General features: G+C 52.0%; 1 protein-coding gene across 1 annotated transcript in view; it reads left to right on the plus strand.

Moving 5' to 3' along the window:
- Stab2 (stabilin 2) overlaps nt 1-19,453 on the plus strand; it is a 135,463-nt gene that overhangs the window by 114,048 nt on the left and 1,962 nt on the right. The window contains exons 56-68 of the mRNA XM_050145546.1: nt 1,371-1,520; nt 2,355-2,459; nt 3,734-3,841; nt 4,748-4,941; nt 5,797-5,938; nt 7,675-7,808; nt 10,369-10,534; nt 10,932-11,038; nt 12,354-12,473; nt 13,427-13,567; nt 14,431-14,538; nt 15,242-15,370; nt 17,576-17,692. Of these exons, the coding sequence (XP_050001503.1) occupies nt 1,371-1,520; nt 2,355-2,459; nt 3,734-3,841; nt 4,748-4,941; nt 5,797-5,938; nt 7,675-7,808; nt 10,369-10,534; nt 10,932-11,038; nt 12,354-12,473; nt 13,427-13,567; nt 14,431-14,538; nt 15,242-15,370; nt 17,576-17,692 (1,721 nt within the window). The remainder of the gene's footprint in view (nt 1-1,370; nt 1,521-2,354; nt 2,460-3,733; nt 3,842-4,747; nt 4,942-5,796; nt 5,939-7,674; nt 7,809-10,368; nt 10,535-10,931; nt 11,039-12,353; nt 12,474-13,426; nt 13,568-14,430; nt 14,539-15,241; nt 15,371-17,575; nt 17,693-19,453) is intronic.

The following is a 19,453-nucleotide window of genomic DNA, read 5'->3' on the forward strand; positions in this document are numbered from 1 at the left end:
GCTGCTATGAACATAGTTGAGCACATGTCCTTGTGGTATGATTGAGCATCCTTTGGGTATATACCCAAAAGTGGTATTTCTGGGTCTTGAGGTAGGTTGTTTCCTAATTTTCTAAGAAATCACCATACTGATATCCAAAGAGTCTGTACCAGTTTGCATTCCCACCAGCAATACAGAAGTGTTCCCTTTACCCCACAACCTCTCCAGCTTAAGTTGTCATCAGTGTTTTTGATCTTGGCCATTCTTACAGGTGTAAGATGGAATCTCAGAGTTGTTTTGATTTGCATTTCTCTGATGACTAAGGATGTTGAGCATTTCCTTAAGTGTCTTTCAGCCATTTTAAATTCCTCTATTGTGAGTTTTCTGTTTAGGTTTGTACTCCATTGTTTTATTGGATTATTTGTTCTTGACTTCCACTTGTTTGGTTAGAGTTACTCTGAGATATTTTATGCTATTTGTGGCTTTTGTGAAGGGTGATGTTTCTCTTATTTCTTTCTCAGCTCATTTATTATCTGTTTAAACGAGGGCTACTGATTGTTTTTTCTTAGTTAATCTTGTATCCTGCTGCATTACTGAAAGTGTTTATGAGTTGTAGAAGTTCCTTGGTAGAATTTTGGGGGTCAATTATGTAAACTATCATATCATCAGCAAATGGTGAGAGTTTGACTTCTTCTTTTCCAATTTGTCTCCCCTTGATCTCCTTTTGTTGTCTTATTGCTCTAGCTAGGACCTCAAGAGCTATATTGAATAGATATGGAGAGAGTGACAACCTTGTCTTGTTCCTAATTGTAGTGGAATCACCATGAGTTTCTCTCCATTTAGTTTGATGTTGGCTTCCTGTATATTGCCTTTATTATGTTTAGGTATGTTCCTTGTATCCCTGCTCTCTCCAAGACCTTTATCACGAAGGGCTGTTATATTTTGTTGAAAGCTCTTTCAGCGTCTAATGAGATGATCATGTGTTTTTTATTTTCAGTTTGTTTATATGGTGGATTATGTTGCCATCTGATCCTCTCAGAAATGATGTGGTGTAGGGCAAGCTACAAGGTATCCCTGTCATTGGCACCGTCACCACCATCATTCAGAGTGACAAAACACTAAGGCTTAGAGTGGGTTCATGACTTGGCCCAGATCTACTCAAAGCCAGGTCTCCTGATCCCCATTGCAGCATGCAGTTCAGCCCATGACCGTGCCAAGGCAGAATCACATCAGACACATGAGACTCGGGTCCCAGAAGCCAGTGCCTGTCCTGTGTGTGCACTGACCCTAGGACCACGAGAAGATGTCAGAACCGACAGTGTGTTTACGGCAGCGCAGCACTGCCCTGGACCAGGAGACTATGTAGTCACCGCTGTCTCATCTTCTTCCAGCCTGCCCCGGAGGACCGGATACACCGTGTAATAACCGGGGTGTCTGCAGCCATCTGTACTCGACCACAGGACAGTGCCAGTGCAACACCGGCTTCAACGGGACAGCCTGCGAGCTGTGCTGGCCAGGGAGATTTGGGCCAGACTGTCAGCGTATGTGGCCACTTGCTGTGCTAGCCTGTTTGTAGCTGTAGGTTCCCTGCCCTCGTCCATGACTTTCCCTTCCTCCCATCTACCTGTCCTGTGTGCTTTTTCCCTCCTTGTAGGTAGTCCTAGTATCCATCCCCAGTGGGCCTGGCCTGCGAGAAAGAGTAAGAGTAGGTGGGGAAGGGGAAGGGGAAGGGCGGGAGGAGACAAAGCCTGAGAGTCACCTGGAGCCAGGGCACACAGGAAACTCTAGACCAGAGGACATGACTCAGCGACTATTCTAAGTGTGACAGCGCCCAGTGAGAGGCTGGAACCCGAGAACTGTTGGGAACAGACTGGAGAGAGCGGCTCTAACTGCCCTATGGAGTATGCGCTGTAGGGGAGCAAGTGCAGAGACAGGGCCACCTGTGGGGGGGGGGGGGGCTGACGCAGCTGCAGCCCCAGAGGACTTGGGCTGGCACAGCCATACTAAGGTGGTAAGCAGAACTGTGCGTGGTTTTAAATTTTCTTCTTAGATAAGCAGGAAGCCCCCAGTGCAGCTGTCACTTCCCTCTGTTGGGTGACGAGCCCGTGGCACTCTGCTTCTGTGAGGACAGCATTAGGGACATTTATCATCATACATTTGGGGGCTGTAAGGCCTCTGTAAGGCCTGTGAGAACAGGGGCCTTCCCTGGGCTCCCACTGCATAGCAGAGCCTGGCCTGTGTTATTTTTGGAAGTGGGGAAAACAATGTCTACGGTAGAGGATGCACACTGCCGATGCCCAGAGGCAGGAAAGCAGTGGGGCTGAGCAGACATCGCTGCAGCTCACTAACTCTGGACACCCTGGTTTCTCTTACAGCCTGTGGCTGCTCAGAGCATGGACAGTGTGACGAGGGAATCACCGGCTCTGGACAGTGCTTCTGTGAAGCAGGGTGGACAGGCCGCTTCTGTGACACTCTCACAGGTCTGTTGAGGGAGTGGCCAGCCGGTGCAGCCCCTGGCTACAGGGGACCCTCTTGAGGGAGTGCAAGTGAGGTTGGAATTGAGTGGTAGCTGAGAAAATGCCAGTGTGGGTACTCCCACATCACCTATGGGTGCTCCCGCTTCGCCCATGGGTGATCCCACTTCACCTGTGTGTGCTCCCCCCTCACCTGTGGGTGCTCCCACTTCACCCTTCGGTGCTCCCACTTCACCCGTGGTTGTTCCTACTTCACCACCTGTGGGTGTTCCCACTTCACCACCTGTGGGTGTTCCCACTTTACCTGTAAACAGTAGTTTTAACTGTGGCCTGGACCTCAGGAGATTACTGGTTCAGAAAATACTTGGTGAAAAGATTTTACTCCAATCTAAAAGCCATGTAGTGAGAATGGCTCGTTATGGTGGAACTCAGGCCCAGGTGCGTGATGACAGAAATCAAGTGGTCTCAGGACAACTCAGTCTTTGGACTCCTGAGACCAGGACGTGGGCCCTGATTCCCCTACTTGCTGCATGAATGGCCTTGGACAGCCTGCCCTCACCTTGCTCGAACATACTGCTCCCTGTGCAAGGGAAGGGTTGCTGGGTGACTCTTAAGCTCCTGTGTTTGTATCAGCCATATCTAATGCAGTCACTTCCACTAGCATTGTGGTCATCAGCACCATCATCATCATCTTGATCCGTGCTTTTTTGTTTTAAGAAACTGAAGTCTCTGTGTTCTAAAAGGCCTAAGATGTGAAGGCCACTCATTCTGCCTAAATGCCGGAGTCAGAGGGCATCACTGAGCTCTTCTGAGGGCTTCAGCAGCTCCAACAGTATGGCCGACTGTACTTCCACTACTTCCACCCCTGCCCACCCTCCCTGCCCCTCATCTTCGGGATGCCCCCATCCCATCACCAGTGTGCCACACGTCTCCCCCAGCTCAATGGTGCCCTTGGAAGACAGTGAAATTTCTGTTCCAATTTAACCTTCTCTGGCATCCCAAGTTCTTAGGGCGAAAGAGTCTATTGTGCAGGTTCTTCTCTGTTTGCAAGTTTGGAGGAATAAAGCTCAAATGGTTGCCTCTAAGGCAACCTGTGCATCATAATCTGAACTGCTTGGCAGACATAGCTCAGAATCTCTGGGGTAGTCAGGTCCTCAGCTAATCATCCCCATCTTCCCGCCATCTGTGAAATGTCTGAAAAGAGCCCCGGGAAAGCTGCATAGGGGAAGCTGATGCTGTACAGTGGGGTGCAGGGTGAAGGGCGGCCTCTTTCTTTGCAGTTGTGTTTCCGGTCTGCATACCTCCTTGTTCTGTGCATGCCACATGTATGGAGAACAACACGTGTGTGTGTAACCTGAATTATGAAGGTGACGGAATCACGTGCACAGGTGAGTCCTCTTTGCATCCCTGGGGCCAGTAGCCAGCACAGGAGAGGAGCGGAGTGTGGCCACCGCTGGGCTCCATGGACTCTTCTCCTGTCTGCTGGGGCCTCTGCAACAATACCTGTCCTCTTTAGGACTTGACATCATCAATAATTTGCTCACAGCTGCCCTGCCTGCCTCCCAAGCCATGGTTTTAAAATTTTAAATTGCTTTGCAAAACAAGGTATCCTGTCCTTTATAGTATTTTTCTAACTCAAAAAGTAGTCGGTCTTGCTTCAGAGTTTCAGAAACCGATTACAGCATTAGGATTAAAGAGTTAAGACTGGAGACCACGCATCCTCTGGCCCCAGTTGTCCTGTCAGTGGGAATGGACCCAGAGCCTTTCAGTGCTAGGCAGGCACGCTGCAGCCGAGTCTCACCAGCATCCACACCATCACTCCACAGTGGCCAGGAGTGTGCTCGGCACACTGAGTCTCACCAGCATCCGAGTGTCACTCCACAGTGGCCAGGAGTGTGCCCACAGTGGGCTATGCTGGGTCTTCCTCTAGTCATCATAATCTAGACGATCCCTTACAGACATGGGCATGGGTCAGTCTAATCTGGATCTGAACAACCCATTAACTGAGAATCCCTCAAATGACTCTAGGCTGTGTCAAATTAGCCAGGACACGGACACAAACACAAGAGGGGGAGAGGGGGGAGGGAGGACGGAGTTCTAGCATCAAAACCCCGAATGCATTCTGAAACTTACTATCAGAACTGTCCTATGAGAATGTGACAAGCCTGTCCAGAGTCATATACGAGCTAGCAGCGAGCTCCCAGACCAGGGAGACCAGAGACGCGCACACACGAGGTAAAGGCCTCTGAGGGCACGGACAGTGGCACATGAAACCTCTGCGCTTTCTCTGGCAGCTGTGGATTTCTGCAAACAGAACAACGGGGGCTGTGCAAAGGCTGCCAAGTGCTCTCAACAGGGCACGCGAGTCTCCTGCAGCTGCAGGAAGGGCTACCAGGGGGACGGCTACATCTGTACGGAGATCGACCCCTGTGCAGATGGCGTCAACGGTGGATGTCATGAGCATGCCACCTGCAGGATGACTGGCCCTGTGAGTGAGTCACCCTTCCCCGGGGACATCTGGGCCCTGGTGTCCCCAGCTACCTGGCCTCTGCTACACTGTCTTCCCACCTTGGTCTCTCTCTAGTAAAAGTCAGTGTGGGTGCCATTTTGTACCCTCAGCAGAAGAGGACATTAGCGTCAAATTCGGTGAAATCCCCATAAAGTCTATTGTTTAGTTAATAGAGTGTACCAATGTCACTCAGAAGCTTCCATACAGCTGACGGAAACACTCAGGCTAAGGGAAGCTAACGGGCTATAGAGCAGAGGTTCTCAACCTGTGGGTCACAATCCCTCTGCGGGTTACATTTCAGATGTCCTGCAAATCAATATTTACGTTATGATTCATAACAACAGCAACATTAGTAGCAATGAAATAACCTTATGGTTGGGGTCACCACAACATGAGGAACTGGTGGCATCTCTCCATTCCAGGAACATGTGCACAAGCAGAGAAAAAGGGTGGCACTTAGTGTCAGTACACAACCCTGGCACAGCGTGAGAAAGGCCACAAGCCGAGATGGGGCCCATGTGTTGGAATAAAGGTCAAGAGTTGCTTCCTACAGGATGCTAGGGAGGGAGGGGCTCTCTGAGAAAGCAGCATTTATGCCAAGAATGATGGCGGCCTTTCGTCATGAGCCTGCACAGAGCAAGACCTTTATTCTACTGGCATAGGGCCTAGCACATTGCTCTTTGCCAACCACTTCTGGGCTCGATGGGTGTCCTCTCATAGTGGGATCCTAGGCTGGATGGGTGTCCTCTCATAGTGGGATCCTAGGCTGGATGGGTGTCCTCTCGTAGGTGGGATCCTGGGGGCTTCTTCATCTGTTCCCCCCTCTCTCCTCAGGGCAGGCACAAGTGTGAATGTAAGAGTCACTATGTGGGGGACGGAGTGGACTGTGAGCCCGAAAAGCTACCGCTGGACCGCTGCTTACAGGACAACGGGCAGTGCCACCCAGACGCTAACTGTGCAGACCTCCACTTCCAGGGTCAGTGTGGCTGGGCACTTGCCCAATGCACCTTTCTCCTCAGGCTTGGGTGAGGGATGTGTGCAGGGGACAAAAGAAAGATGAAATAAAACAAAAACCAAAGAGTCCACACATTATCCAAGACCCCCTGAGGCAGGAGAGTCGACTCACAACTGGACCTTGAAGGCTAGAACTCAAGGGACATCATCCAGACACAGAAAGACAGCCATCCTATGAGTCAGCTATCTGAGAAACCTAAGCCAGGGAGGTTCATGGGGGGAAGAATTTCAGAAGAGTGGCTCCCCCAGGAAGAAGGGGGACAGAGGGGAGCGGCTGTTAGCAGAGGCTTTGCTGGGATTACAGAAATGGACTGTGAATGGATAAGAGTGATGTTTGCCCAACAGTGTACAGGTAAAAGTTGTACACTTAAAACTGCCAAGCCAGGCAGTAATGGCGCATGCCTTTAGTTCCATCACTGGGGAGACAGAGGCAGGCGGATCTCTGTGAGTTCGAGGCCAGCCTGGTCTACAGAGTGAGTTCCAGGACAGGCTCCAAAGCTACAGAGAAACCCTGTTTTTGAAGAAAAAAAAAAGTCAAAAACAAATTTTATGTTATACATGTATCACAATTTTTTAAGCAGAGAGGTAGGCATGAGAATACACGCCTTTAATCCCAGCATTCAGGAGGCAGAGGTAGATAGCTTTCTGTGAGTTTGAGGTCAGCCTGGTCTTTGTAGAAACTTCCAGGTCAGGCAGGACTACATAATGAGACCCTGTCTCAAAAAAAAAAAATGAACAACAACAATAACAATCATAAAAAGAAAAACAGATTTTTTTCAGACAGAGAAGAGGTCTGTCTAGGTGAGCTGAGAGATATTTTCCAGAGCTTGGGACTACAGTGGAGACCCAGCAGGTGCTGGCACTGGTCAAACCTAGAGAAGACAGGGGAGGCAGTGTGCTAGAGAAAACTAGACAGTGAGAGGGCTGTCCTAGGTGAGGGGAATGGAGAGGTGGTCGCCACTGTTTAGTGTGTGTGTAGTGCCTGCAGAAGCCAGAAGGGGGCGTTTGATCTCCTGGGACTGTAGTTACAAACTGTTGTGAGCCACTGTGTGAAGCACAATTCATAAAAACTCAGAGAAATTGGGGTTCAACCCGAAGGTCAGAAGGAAAAACACCAGCCACTGGCTCTTACCTCTACCTCAGTCCTAAATGGCAATCCTGCCTCCAGGAATCTCAGAGAGACTGTGTCTGAGAGCTGTCTCCTCCCGTCTTATAACTCTCTCTTGGACTGGAATTAAAGGTGTGCATCACTGGGATTAAAAACATGCACTCCCCAGTATCTATAGCAACTAGTGTGATTACTAGGATTTAAGGTGTGTGTCACCACTGCCTGGTCTGTAAGCAAGGCTGACCAGTGGGGCTGTTTTACTCTCTGATCTTCAGGCAAGCTTTACTTATTAACATACAGATGGAATGCCACCACAGCTGTGTGGGCACTGCTCTGAAAAAGTGGCCAGTGCATCTCTCCAGCCCTGTTTGTATGATTAAAAAGAATAAATATTTCGGCTGACTTACCTCAGCATAACTTGAAGGGGAAGTGGCTTCCCAGGGTACCCTGTGCTATATATAGTTGGGAGAAACGGCTTCCCAGAGCATCCTGAGCTACAGCTAGCATCTACCTTGAAGTCTTTCTAAGTCTTTTGTCTGAATCCCTTGCCAGCTCAGTGGACTGACTGCGCAATCTCCCTCCTGTTCTAGACACAACTGTTGGGGTATTCCATCTGCGCTCCCCACTGGGCCAGTACAAACTGACCTTTGACAAAGCCAAAGAGGCCTGTGCCAACGAAGCCGCATCCATGGCCACCTACAACCAGCTCTCCTATGCCCAGAAGGTGGGTTCCCAGTTAAGCAGATACTTCAGGCAGAGCAAAACAGGGAGGGTGTGCCAGCAGCCTCCTGGAAAGCTGGTGTGCTAGACCCCAGTTTGCGAGCTTCAGGCAAGGGGGCTGGAGGTTAAAATACACAGACACACACAGACAGAGAGACAGCGACACGGGTCATCCTTGAATTCCCCAAGGATGCCCCCTTTATTGTGTCCAGGGACAGCTCATATAGGGATCCTTAACTGATAGCCACTCCCCAGCCAAACCCACCAGAAACCACTCTCCTGCCATCAGGAACTCCTGAAGATCTCGTGCTCAGAGCAGCTGTAGGCACTCAGATCAAGGGAAAACAAGAAATTCAGGATCTGGGGTCTCACTGCTCCCAACAGTGACTGACTCCTTGGAGGTCAGCACGGGAGACTCCCATAGCAATGGTGAGAGCCCATCATGTCTAAAGCCAGGCATCTACCGTGTGTCCAGTACTGTGTTGGGTGACGTGTTGGCATTCTTACCGCATCCCTGGAATTGGTGTCCTTCTGTTCACACATAGAGAAACTGGGGCTCAGAAAGGTTAAATATGATATCCAGTGTCACCCAGAGGTGGTTCATCCAGGAGGCAGAGTGAACTGCTGACGCCATAGCTGGACGCCAGGAAGGCTAGTAGCCACAGCCTGGGCAGGGCATCCGTGAACCAACAAAACAGTTAGGGTCCTGGGGAACTAGTCAAAGAAGGGCTGGGTCTGCAGGCTTCCACCCCAGCAGGAGGAACAGCACTCTCTGGTCAGGCTGCTCTCAGCCTCTAGCACACAGAAGCTCTGTCTCTCTCTCTCTCTCTCTCTCTCTCTCTCTCTCTCTCTCTCTCTCTCTCTCTCTGTGTGTGTGTGTGTGTGTGTGTGTGTGTGTGTGTGTGTGTGTGTACACAGGACTATGGTTGTGTGGAATGCAGAAGGAGCTCAACTTTAGGTTACTGAGAGATCTGGGATGAACTGAGTGCATTTGAATCTCTGAAGAGCTGACTTTGAGCAACTTGTTTTGTTTTGCCTCAGTCATCTTTTTAAAATATTTTTTGAGAACTTCATAGATAAATACCACATTTACATCGTATTCACCCTTTCCTCCCCACCAGAGCTCTTCCCATGTTTCCCACACCCTTTCTCAATTTCATGACCTCTTCTTTAACACACACATGCACACATACACACATGCACACGCACACACGTGCACACTCTGCTGAGTCCATTTGTGTTGTTCCTATGTGTACTTGTTTAGGGATGACCATATGGGACTGGGAAACCTATCAGGGATCTCATCCCTGGAGAAAACTGATTCTTCCTCTCCCAGAAGCCATTACCCGCCTGTGGCTCTTCACTGCGGGATGGGCCTTGTGGAAATCTTTCCTTCACGTTGTTGTGTTAACTGGTGTTACCATCATGCGTGTCTTGTCTGGGCAGCCATATTGCTGTATGTTCCCTGTCATATACAGAAGACTTAACTCTCAGGGTGCCCTGCTCCTCTGGCTCCTCAGAGTCTTCCTGCCCCCCTTTCCACTCAGCCTCAGGTACAGGAGTTGTGTTGCAGATGCTGGGCACCCCGCAGTCACATGTTGTCTGCGTTTTGACCAGTTGTAGATCTCTGTGATCGGCTCCATCTGTAAAAAGAAGCTCCTGTAGTCAGGGGCGAGAGCTGCACTTACCTGTGAGCACAAGGACAAGCAGTTAGGAATTAACACTGGCTTAGGATAATGGCTGTAGTGCCCTCTCCTCTAGTGCGCACCGCCTCAGCAGCCACAGGTACCTAAGTTTGCAGCACCAGGCAGTGAATCCCCCCTAGCGAGCAGCTAAAGTCCAATTAGGTGGCTGCTGGTTACCTCCGAGACAGACGTGCATCTCTGCCCGGGAGGGACCTTGCCGTGCTAATTGTTGGGTTTGTAAGCTTCATAGCAGGGAGGACTGTTGGGCAGCTCGCATAGCACCTTCAACACTGTAGGAGCCAGAGCTCAGGAAGGAAGGCTGCAGCAGCTCCAGCTGGAGCCTTCCAAGTCCTCTGTCCAAAGTGCAGAGTCTTCAGCAACAGTCTCAGCTGAGGGCTCTGGGAGACAGCCAAGAGTAACCACCATATTGTTTGGGGAGCCTTCTGGACCCCACTGATCATTGTTAGATGAGCTGTGGTTCTGGGGGTGAACACTATCACCCCATGCCGCAATCTTCTTAATCCTTTGATAAGTGTTTTACAATTACAGCCACACGGGGTGATGACGGTGATGGTGGTGGTGATAATGATAGAATTCTGCCATCAGTTAAGAGTTTTGACCATTTACAAGCAGAAGAATTTGACCTGGGGTGGATGGCTGGTGGTGAACTCCTTCTCAAGAGAATAGTGAGCATGAAAGCCTGGACACCTAGAGAAACAGTGTCACGGTCATTCACCCGGTAGCCCGATGGACAAGAGTTTAGTGGCCCTACTGTATTCCAGGCAATGGTTTGCAGTCTGGGTAGGGTCAGAATTGCCCAGATGACTCCACAGCAAACGAGACGTCATAACTAACCCAGTCATCCCCCCGTCTCTGCAGGCCAGCTATCACCTCTGCTCAGCCGGCTGGCTGGAGAGTGGGCGGGTTGCCTACCCCACGACCTACGCCTCTCAGAAGTGTGGTTCAAACGTGGTGGGGATAGTGGACTACGGAAACAGGCCCAACAGGAGTGAAACATGGGATGTCTTCTGTTACCGGATGAAAGGTCATTGTCCCTGAGCACCTCTGCCTGGCCAGCCGGTCCCCAGCAGTGCAGGGTGGCCCAGGCCTCACCTCTGCCTGGCCAGCCAGTCCCCAGCAGTGCAGGGTGGCCCAGGCCTCACCTCTGCCTGGCCAGCCAGTCCCCAGCAGTACAGGGTGGCCCAGGCCTCACCTCTGCCTGGCCAGCCAGTCCCCAGGAGAGGAGGGTGGCCTAGGCCTCACCTCACTGGTCAGCTAGTCCCCAGGAGAGGAGGGTGGCCCAGGCCTCAGCTCACTGGCCAGCCGGTCCCCAGCAGTGCAGGGTGGCCCAGGCCTCACCTCACTGGCCAGCCGGTCCCCAGCAGTGCAGGGTGGCCCAGGCCTCACCTCACTGGCATGGCCCCTGTGCCCCTCCCTTACAGATGTGAACTGCACCTGCAAGGCAGGCTATGTGGGCGACGGCTTCTCGTGCAGTGGGAACATGCTGCAGGTCCTCATGTCCTTGTCCTCGCTCACAGACTTCCTGGCAGTATGTATCCCATCTCTTTGGCTCCACTCCAGCAGGGAGACTTGCCTGCAAGCAACTGATGATGACGTGAGACCTTGAGAGAAGCCAAAGCCCACAGCTGAGACTGAGAGACAGGCCTCATGGGAGGAGGGGCGCCATAGCAACCTCATGGGGTGGTCGCGACCTGTAAATGACTTGATATTTTGACACTGTGAGCACGTGGAAACTTCTGGGTTCATCAGGGCAACACAGGTATTGCCTGTGGTTGCAACTTGCACAGTTTAAGAAACTGATCAAACGAAAAAAAAATAGCATAACTATTTCTTATACCTTGAGCACATTATATCTGAAGCAAATGGACACATTTTTGTCTTTTCACAGCATCAGAATTCATTAACAGTAAATTCACAAGCTCTGTCACCTTTATTGGCTGCAATTTACCCTGTAATCCTCTGTGTCCTTGATAAAATGACCACTGGCAACCACTGGTTCTTTGATTCCACTATCGATTACTCCCACTAACTCTCGGGCCATCTAGTGTCCCTCACACAGTAGCATACACACATACATACACAGGTGACAGAATGGCTATAAAACGGTTAAAGAGGCCACACCCTCAAAGAGGCCATATGGAAGAGGACTGACTCAATGCCCAGTCACCCCAAGTGGTTAGATATTCAAAGAACCCCATGACAGAGTCTGGAGGACAGCCTAGGGGCTCAGGGCAGGTGAGGCTCAGGGTTGGGCACGTCTGGCTGAACTGCAACTAAACGGCCCTCTGCCAGCAGCGGTGACTATGCTGAGCTGAGGTCCTAGAACAGTCTGGGGTTCTCTGCCATCGATCATGAGACCCACGCACCATGACAGATGGTTGGACGACAAGTGAGCGAGGACCGGTGTTCGGTGTCCCTCCTTTTAGGGGTGAGGAGGCTGCATCTTCATCCGTCTGGGATGTGGAATAAGTTCACAGGCAGTTCTCTCGTGTGTGAATGAGCTGTTTATCAGCCCATGCCCCCACGGCTCCAGGCAGACGGCAGTGTCTTTGCGCACGTGTGGGATGCAGCACCGCCCTGCTTCTGCACTCAGAATGGAGCCAGATGCTGCTCTGCAGGACTGGGTGGGAACTTGTGCCCCACAGAGTGGAGCAGGACAGCGCATCTTAGGCAGATTTCTGAGAAGAGGGAAAGCCATCCTAACGCCCTCCCAAAGGCCAGCGAGAGGAAGCACGAAGGAAGCCAGCCTTTAGCCCAGAGGCACTGTGTCCCCCCAGCTCCCCCAGCCAACCCAACTCCCACACACCATGGTGGCCATCTGACCCCTTCCCTCTGCTCCCCAGGAGGTGCTGGCTTATTCCAACAGCTCAGCCCGAGGCCAGGCATTTCTGAAACACCTCACTGACCTGTCCATCCGTGGTACCCTGTTCGTGCCTCAGAACAGTGGTCTCATGGGAAATAAGGTGAGTGGTGTTCGTGGTGCCTGTACTTTTAGACGGAATGTGTCGTGTCACCACCACCGTGTATCACAAATCACTCCAGCACACGAGAGCGCATGTCTCATTTACTGGGGAGTGATGGTACAGGACCCTGTCTGAGCAAAGAAACAATCCCCACCCCAGATACAGAGGGGCACCGTACCCCATCAGCACACACAATGATGAGCAGCTGTTACTCCCCATCTCCGCAGTCTGCAGCCCGGGCTGGCCAGTTGGCGGCTCTGCCCTGCAGGTTCTCAGAAACAAGCAGGGGGCAAGGGTGCTGCGTGCAAACCTACGATTGCTGGTGCCGGTCAGTCCTCTGGTCATGTTTGCTAACGAGACACCAGCCAACAGGTCACAAGGCTGAACCCAAAGTCAGGAAAGGAAATAAAATTCCAGAGGCAAGGATCCAGGGAAGGAAGAGGAATCGGGCCCTGGTGCAATGAGTCCAACACACCTATCTTCTCATGATGTGGTCAAAAGAGGAGAAGTGGACTTGTTCAAACACACCCCCCCCCAGCGGCCAACCAGCGGGCTATGAGCTCCAGGCACTGCCCAATCACATCACTAAAGAGCGCCACCTCTGTCTGGCTCCAGGCCTGCTCTGAACCCCTCCAGGTGACTCGCTGTAGAGAGTGAAGATGACTTTCTATGTGCTAGTGACATGTGAGCCTTAGGGAGGACCCCTGAGAAAAATGTGCCATTTCCCCATTTCCAGCCATCGCTCAGAACTAAGACTATTTGTCTGGCCGGGCGACGGTGGCGCACGCCTTTAATCCCAGCACTCGGGAGGCAGAGGCAGGCGGATCTCTGGGAGTTCGAGACCAGCCTGGTCTACAGAGCTAGTTCCAGGACAGGCTCCAAAGCCACAGAGAAACCCTGTCTCGAAAAACAAAAACAAAAAAAGACTATTTGTCTGCTTTTTTTTTCTATAGAGCCTGTCTGGGCGCGACATCGAGCACCACCTCACGAACGTCAGCGTCTCTTTTTACGACGACCTCGTCAATGGCACCGTTCTGAGGACTAGGCTGGGAAGCCAGCTGCTCATCACCTCCAGGCAGGACCAGCTCCACCAAGTATGAGAAACCTTCCGGGTTTGAGAGAACTGGAGAAAACACATGCAAAGCTCCTGGCGTGCAGTAGACACTCAATAGGTGGAACTATTATAATATGAAAGTCATCTTTAAATCCACAGATCAGGGCGGTATGAATGCAAACCGTGGCGGTGACATTACATACTAACAGGCCACCCAGAACCTTGGCAACAGACTGGCCTCAGGGGATGGGTTAATGAGGCCTGAGGAACGAAACTGTTTTGAAAATGCCTCTCTTCAGTCTCAGGCATTAACTTGTCAGCTTCCAAGTCAAATGGCCCTGGGACGAATTATTCTACCCAACTTCTCTAAGCTCTGTTTCCTCATGTGATAGGTAGGACTGAGAGCGTCCGTGTTTGTGGTGGTGACAGTGATGGGCACAGTGTCCGTGAACTCAGATCCACGGGCTGTCAGGGGATGTGTGGAGACTAGCATCTGATGTGATGAGCCCTAGGGGAAGTGCTTTAGACAAGTCCTCCTTGAGCATCCATGCTCATGCATCCGAGCCACCTGAACCTATCAGAAGGCGGTAACTCCACAGGTGGGAGGTGGAGCCTCAGTTCCACCTGCTCCACAAGCTAGTGCTCACACCAGGATTAACAGAAAACTCCCCCTAGAGGTGCGGTGTGAGCCGATAGCTCCTCTCCCACACAGAGGGTTGGGGAGTAAACCCAAAGGTCTCTGCAGCTTGTCGGGTAGCACAAAGTCAGCAGGTGTTTGATGGCACTAAGGGAGGCCAGGCTGAAACTTCAGCCTGAAGCCTCAGAACCCTGTGGGGAACCGCCTGTGAGGGGAAAGGGGAAAGAGGACCCAGGCCTCACATTCCCCGCTCCTCTTTTCCCTAGGAGACCAGGTTTGTGGATGGAAGAGCCATTCTGCAGTGGGACATCATTGCCTCCAACGGGCTCCTTCATGTCATTTCTGAGCCTCTGAAAGCCCCCGATGTGCCAGCAGTGAGTATTCAGGTTCCTGGCGAGGAGCCGGGAAGCTCCAGTGTCAAACATGCATTCCCCAATATGCATGCCCGCCAGCTTACAGTCCCACTAGCTTGTTGATGAAAAGAGAAAGATGAGTCGGGGGGGGGGGGGGGACCAGAAATCATAAACTGATCTCTGAGCATCTCTGAGCCCGTTTTCTCATCTTCCCAGTGTGTGCAAACGGGTTCACAGCAGTTCTCTGACCTGGGAGACTGCAGGAAAAAACACTAAGTCCTTAGAGCAGCTCCTGGCACAGCCCACACGCTCTCAAAAGGCTGGCTGTGGTTATTGTTAGTATCCTAACATTTTCTCAGGGGCACACGAGGTGAGCTGCTAGCTACTAGAAAGTTCCACAGCACGGTGGCTGTGCATATATGCTCCAAACCAGATAGGTGTTAAAGCCCACTGTGCCTCTAGAAAGCTGTGTGGTTTGGGCAAGTACTTAGCATCTCTTTGCCTTAGTTCCCCATATAAAAACAGGGGAAATGACTGTCCATATCTCTGTAGGTTATTGTAAGCAATAGTTCCTGGCAGCAATGAGGCCTGGAATCATATTAATTTGGCATTGTTTTAATGAATCACTCCAAGGTGCCCGGGCAAGCAAGAATAGGGTGAACTCAGACATACTCTCTGGGAAATCACCATCTTAAGAACTGACCTCTTTCCTCTCCGTGTACAGAGCCCTGCCCACACAGGCCTGAGGACAGGCATAGTCTGTGCTGTCATCCTGGTCACCGGTGCAGTTGCTCTGGCCACCTATGCTTACTTCCGACTAAACCAGAGAACAACCGGCTTCCAGCGTTTTGAGGTAAGAGAGAGAGCTGAGCCGGCAGTGACGGGCCGCCTCTCCTCTGCTCTGCACACGCAGGCCACACACACCTATCATCCCAGTGGTCAGCAGGCAGGTGTAGCAGGATCATGAGTTGGGGGGGGGGGGGGGGGGGGGGGGGGCACACCACAATTTCATGGCCAGCTATGCAGTGAAATCTTGTTTAAAAACAAACAAACAATGAAAACAAAAGCAAACGGAGCTGGAGAGATCGCTCAGCCACTGAGACGTCTGCTTTGCAACCACGAGGACCTGAGTTCAACTCTCAGGTTCCATATAATAAAAGCAGGTTCAGTGGTGTGTGCTTGTAAAACCAGCACTGGGGAGAGAGAGAGGTCTCTGAGATTCACTGGCTAGCCCGTCTAGCTGAGGTGGCAAGTTCCAGCTTCAGTGAGTGGACAAGCCTTACAAAAAGAATGGCTAATACCTGAGATTGTCCTTTGGCCTCTACACACATGGGCACACATTGGCCCTTGTACACCTGCACACGCACAAACACAAAACGATGACACCAGGATGTCTAAGACTGTGAGGGTTACAAAGAGCACACATTTATTGGCTTGGGGCTCTGGAGCCTGCGAAGTCCAAGGTCAGGGCTGGCACAGCTTGACTTCTGACAAGGGCCTCACAGGAAGCTGGAATGCAGGGAGGCAGGATGTCAAGGACAGCCTCACGTGGCACCAAGCTCGTCGTGGTGACTTACACCAGGCTTCACCTCCCACGGGTGGCAGTCACACCTGCCATCCGCCCATCAGGCCCATTCCAACGGCCAGCTCCGGGGGCGGGGCTACCTCAAATGTGTCCTCACCCGGGAGCTGGTATTTGATTATAAGCAACTAGAGTAACTACCCCGCCCCATGCTCCTGCTTCCTGGGAGGAGTCTCAGATGAGTGCCCACCATGGTAGGCGTGGGCGTCGGGACTGGCCCTGAGAGCTGGGGATCGGGGTCTAGAACCTCTCCGCACAGCTTCACTCTCAAGCCAGCACACCCCACTCCACCCTATCTGCAGAGCTGAGTCCAGCTCGTCAGCAAGCTCCTGAGATGACCAGGGGGCGGCCCTAGGTGTCAGCCAGTCTTCTGTTACTCAGGTTATGTGGAAGAAAAGTTTAGCTCGTGGTCCCAGTCCATGGTGACTTGGCTTTTGGGTCTGTGGGGAGACAGCACCTCACGAAGAGTACTCACCTCACGGTGGATGGGAGGCAAAGAGAGAGGACGAAGAGGGGCCAGGCTTCCCAAGTCCCCTTCATGGGCACACCCCTCAATTACCAGACTTCATCTCACTAGGCCCCACCTCCTGACTCCCAAGAATGCCCAGGGGTAGGGTCCAGTCTTGAACCAAGAGCCTTTGCAAGACACATATCAAACCACAGTACCCCGAGAACTGGGCTGGGCAGCCATGGAGCGGCCTCCCTCTTGCGCTCTGTACCCTTCCCCCGTCTCTTGCACACTCAGGAACAGCTGTGCAGTACCCTCAGGTAATAGTCCACGCCTCCCAGAAGACAGTTGGCCTATCTAGAAGCTCAGAGGCTTCTATACTATACTATAACCAAAACACCACGAGCCAGACCACTTCCAGTCGGCAGGGCTGTTCAGCTCACAGACCTGAAAGCCGGGTAATGGGAGGTCACGTGGCCCTCCTGGCATGGCCTTTCCTGCTACAGAGGACTCTCTCCCAAGTTCTCAACACAGTCTGAGGATCCTAGGGTGAAAGCCAGGTCCTGGCCTGAGCCCGTTAGAGCCACCGTCCCACTGGGTTACGCTTTGCCCTGCTGTTCCCTGTACCCAGAACCGCCACCCCACAGGCCCTGCAAACACCACGGCAGAACCAAGTCCCCTGCCCTCCTAAGAGCTCAAAATGCATGTTCGGGTGAGAACATTCAAACCATCATGTGTAGCACAAACATGGTCTAAGTTCAGGGATGGCCACACGACTCCAGGGTAACGGGCTCGTCGGTGCATATGGCGGGAGAACTAGCGGCGGGAGCCATGGGGACATCTCTGGGGGGTGGGAATGTCTTATGGGTCGATTTGGGAGACACACCTGGGCAGACAGGTACGCTGTCACGTGGGCCCAGTGCCTTCTATCACATGTCAGCCATCTCAACAGTGCCCTGAAAAGGCTCCTGGGGTGGACAGTGCCTTGGGGACAGTCCTGCCTCTCAACCTTGTGATTCCTTTAACAGTCAGAAGAGGACATCGATGTCTTGGCCTTTGGCAAACAGCAGCCTGAGAACGTCACAAACCCTGTGTATGAGAGCTCAGCAGCAGCACCCCCCGAGTCCTCCTGTGACCCCTTCCCAGTGAGTCTGAGCTTTCCTCCAGGGAAGCTAGGGAAGGGCTCAGCGGGGGTGCAGGATGCTGGGGTATAGGGTGCTGGGGTGTAGAGTGCTGGGGTGCAGGGTGCTGGGGTACAGGATGCTGGGGCGTAGGATGCTGGGGCGCAGGATACTGGGGTGTAGGGTTCTGGGGCGTAGGATGCTGGGGCGCAGGATGCTGGGGTGCAGGATACTGGGGTGTAGGGTTCTGGGGGTGTAGAGTGCTGGGGTGCAGGGTGCTGGGGTGTAGGATGCTGGGGTGCAGGATGCTGGGGCATAGGATGCTGGGGCGCAGGATGCTGGGGTGCAGGATACTGGGGTGTAGGGTTCTGGGGTGTAGAGTGCTGGGGTGCAGAATTCTGGAGTGCAGAATGCTGGGGTATAGAATTCTGGGGTGCAGGATGCCGAGGTGCAGAATTATGGGGTGCAGGATGCTGGGGTATAGAATTCTGGGGTGCAGTATGCTGGGGTGCAGAATTCTAGGGTGCAGGATGCTGGGGTACAGAATTCTGGGGTGCAAGATGCTGCACCCCAGGAAGAGCCACCCGTCTAGGACGCATCTCAGACAGCAAGCCTGGGGTCAGTTTTCTGTTCAGAGGGCCCTGCTTTTGTGTAGCTGGCAGAAGCCTCAAACTGGTGACTGCCTAGCCCACCTCAGGTCTGGTGGGATGCCACTGCAGATGGGAAGCCGGCCTGTAGGAGGGGCTTCCCTTAGCTATGCTCACAGCTGCTCAGTTCTGCCTTGGACAGAGCCGATTCTTGCTTAGGGAGGCCTCTAACAACGGTGGTGTTCTGGTCTAGTCTTCCAAAAGGGGACTAAGTTAGTGAGACTTGAGCATGGATGGGGCTACTCAGACTCTACCCAGGGCTCCCCATTCACAGGAAGTGGGAACGGTAGCCTGCCTGCCGTTTTCCATCAGTTCTGGGCTAGGAAGCGAGGGGAAGGCATCTTAAGAATTTAGCAGTGTGCTGAGCATCCTTGCCTGATAGGAATGCCACACAAGCTGACTGTGTACTTTGGGTCAAGGCAACAGTTGAATCTGGGCTTCTATGGGTTAACAGCTCTGTATAGTATTAACCAAAGCCAGATGGCCGCTGTCAGTTCAGTGCTTAGAATATACATTCCTCCCACAAATCACAGTATAGTTTATCTTAAAAAAAAATAACTCTGGAAGTCCCATTAAATCAAACACATATAGTATTTATCTATTTTCTTATTGAGATAGGGTCTCGCTGTGCAGCCTTGGCTAGCCTGGAACTCACTATGTAGGACAGGCTGTCCAGAACTCAGAGGTTCACCTCCTTCTGCTCCCAAGGGCTGGGATCAGAGACTGTGCCACCACACCCGGCTGTGTAGTTGAGTTTTTATAGGTCGTCGCTGAACACTACAAGGTTTTCTTGAGAAACTATTTTAAGATTATTTACTGTGATAGGTGTAAACCATGAGTCAGTATTCTGTGGCTGGTAATGTGTGCGGTAGCAGGTTGGATTATCTTTGCAATGGGTTGAAAAATAACCACATGGCAAATCTTGTTTTATTTTTTAACCACGTAAAGACTGTGTTCAGATTTCAGCAGTGTTGGAGTATGGATTATGTTTATTGACTAGTACAGGTTTGTTCCTGTTGGCACCGTCATTTCAAAAGCTTGTGGCGGGTGGGGTGTTAAGCTGCTCCATGCACGCGCGCACGCCACGCCACACCTCCCCGTCTGTTGCCTTCTCCTGGGGCACTGTCTGTCAGCTTTC

This window comes from Alexandromys fortis, unplaced genomic scaffold, assembly GCF_014885135.2.
Source record: "Alexandromys fortis isolate MF-2015 unplaced genomic scaffold, M_Fortis_MF-2015_v1.1 scaffold_50, whole genome shotgun sequence".
Taxonomy (NCBI): Eukaryota; Metazoa; Chordata; class Mammalia; order Rodentia; family Cricetidae; genus Alexandromys; species Alexandromys fortis.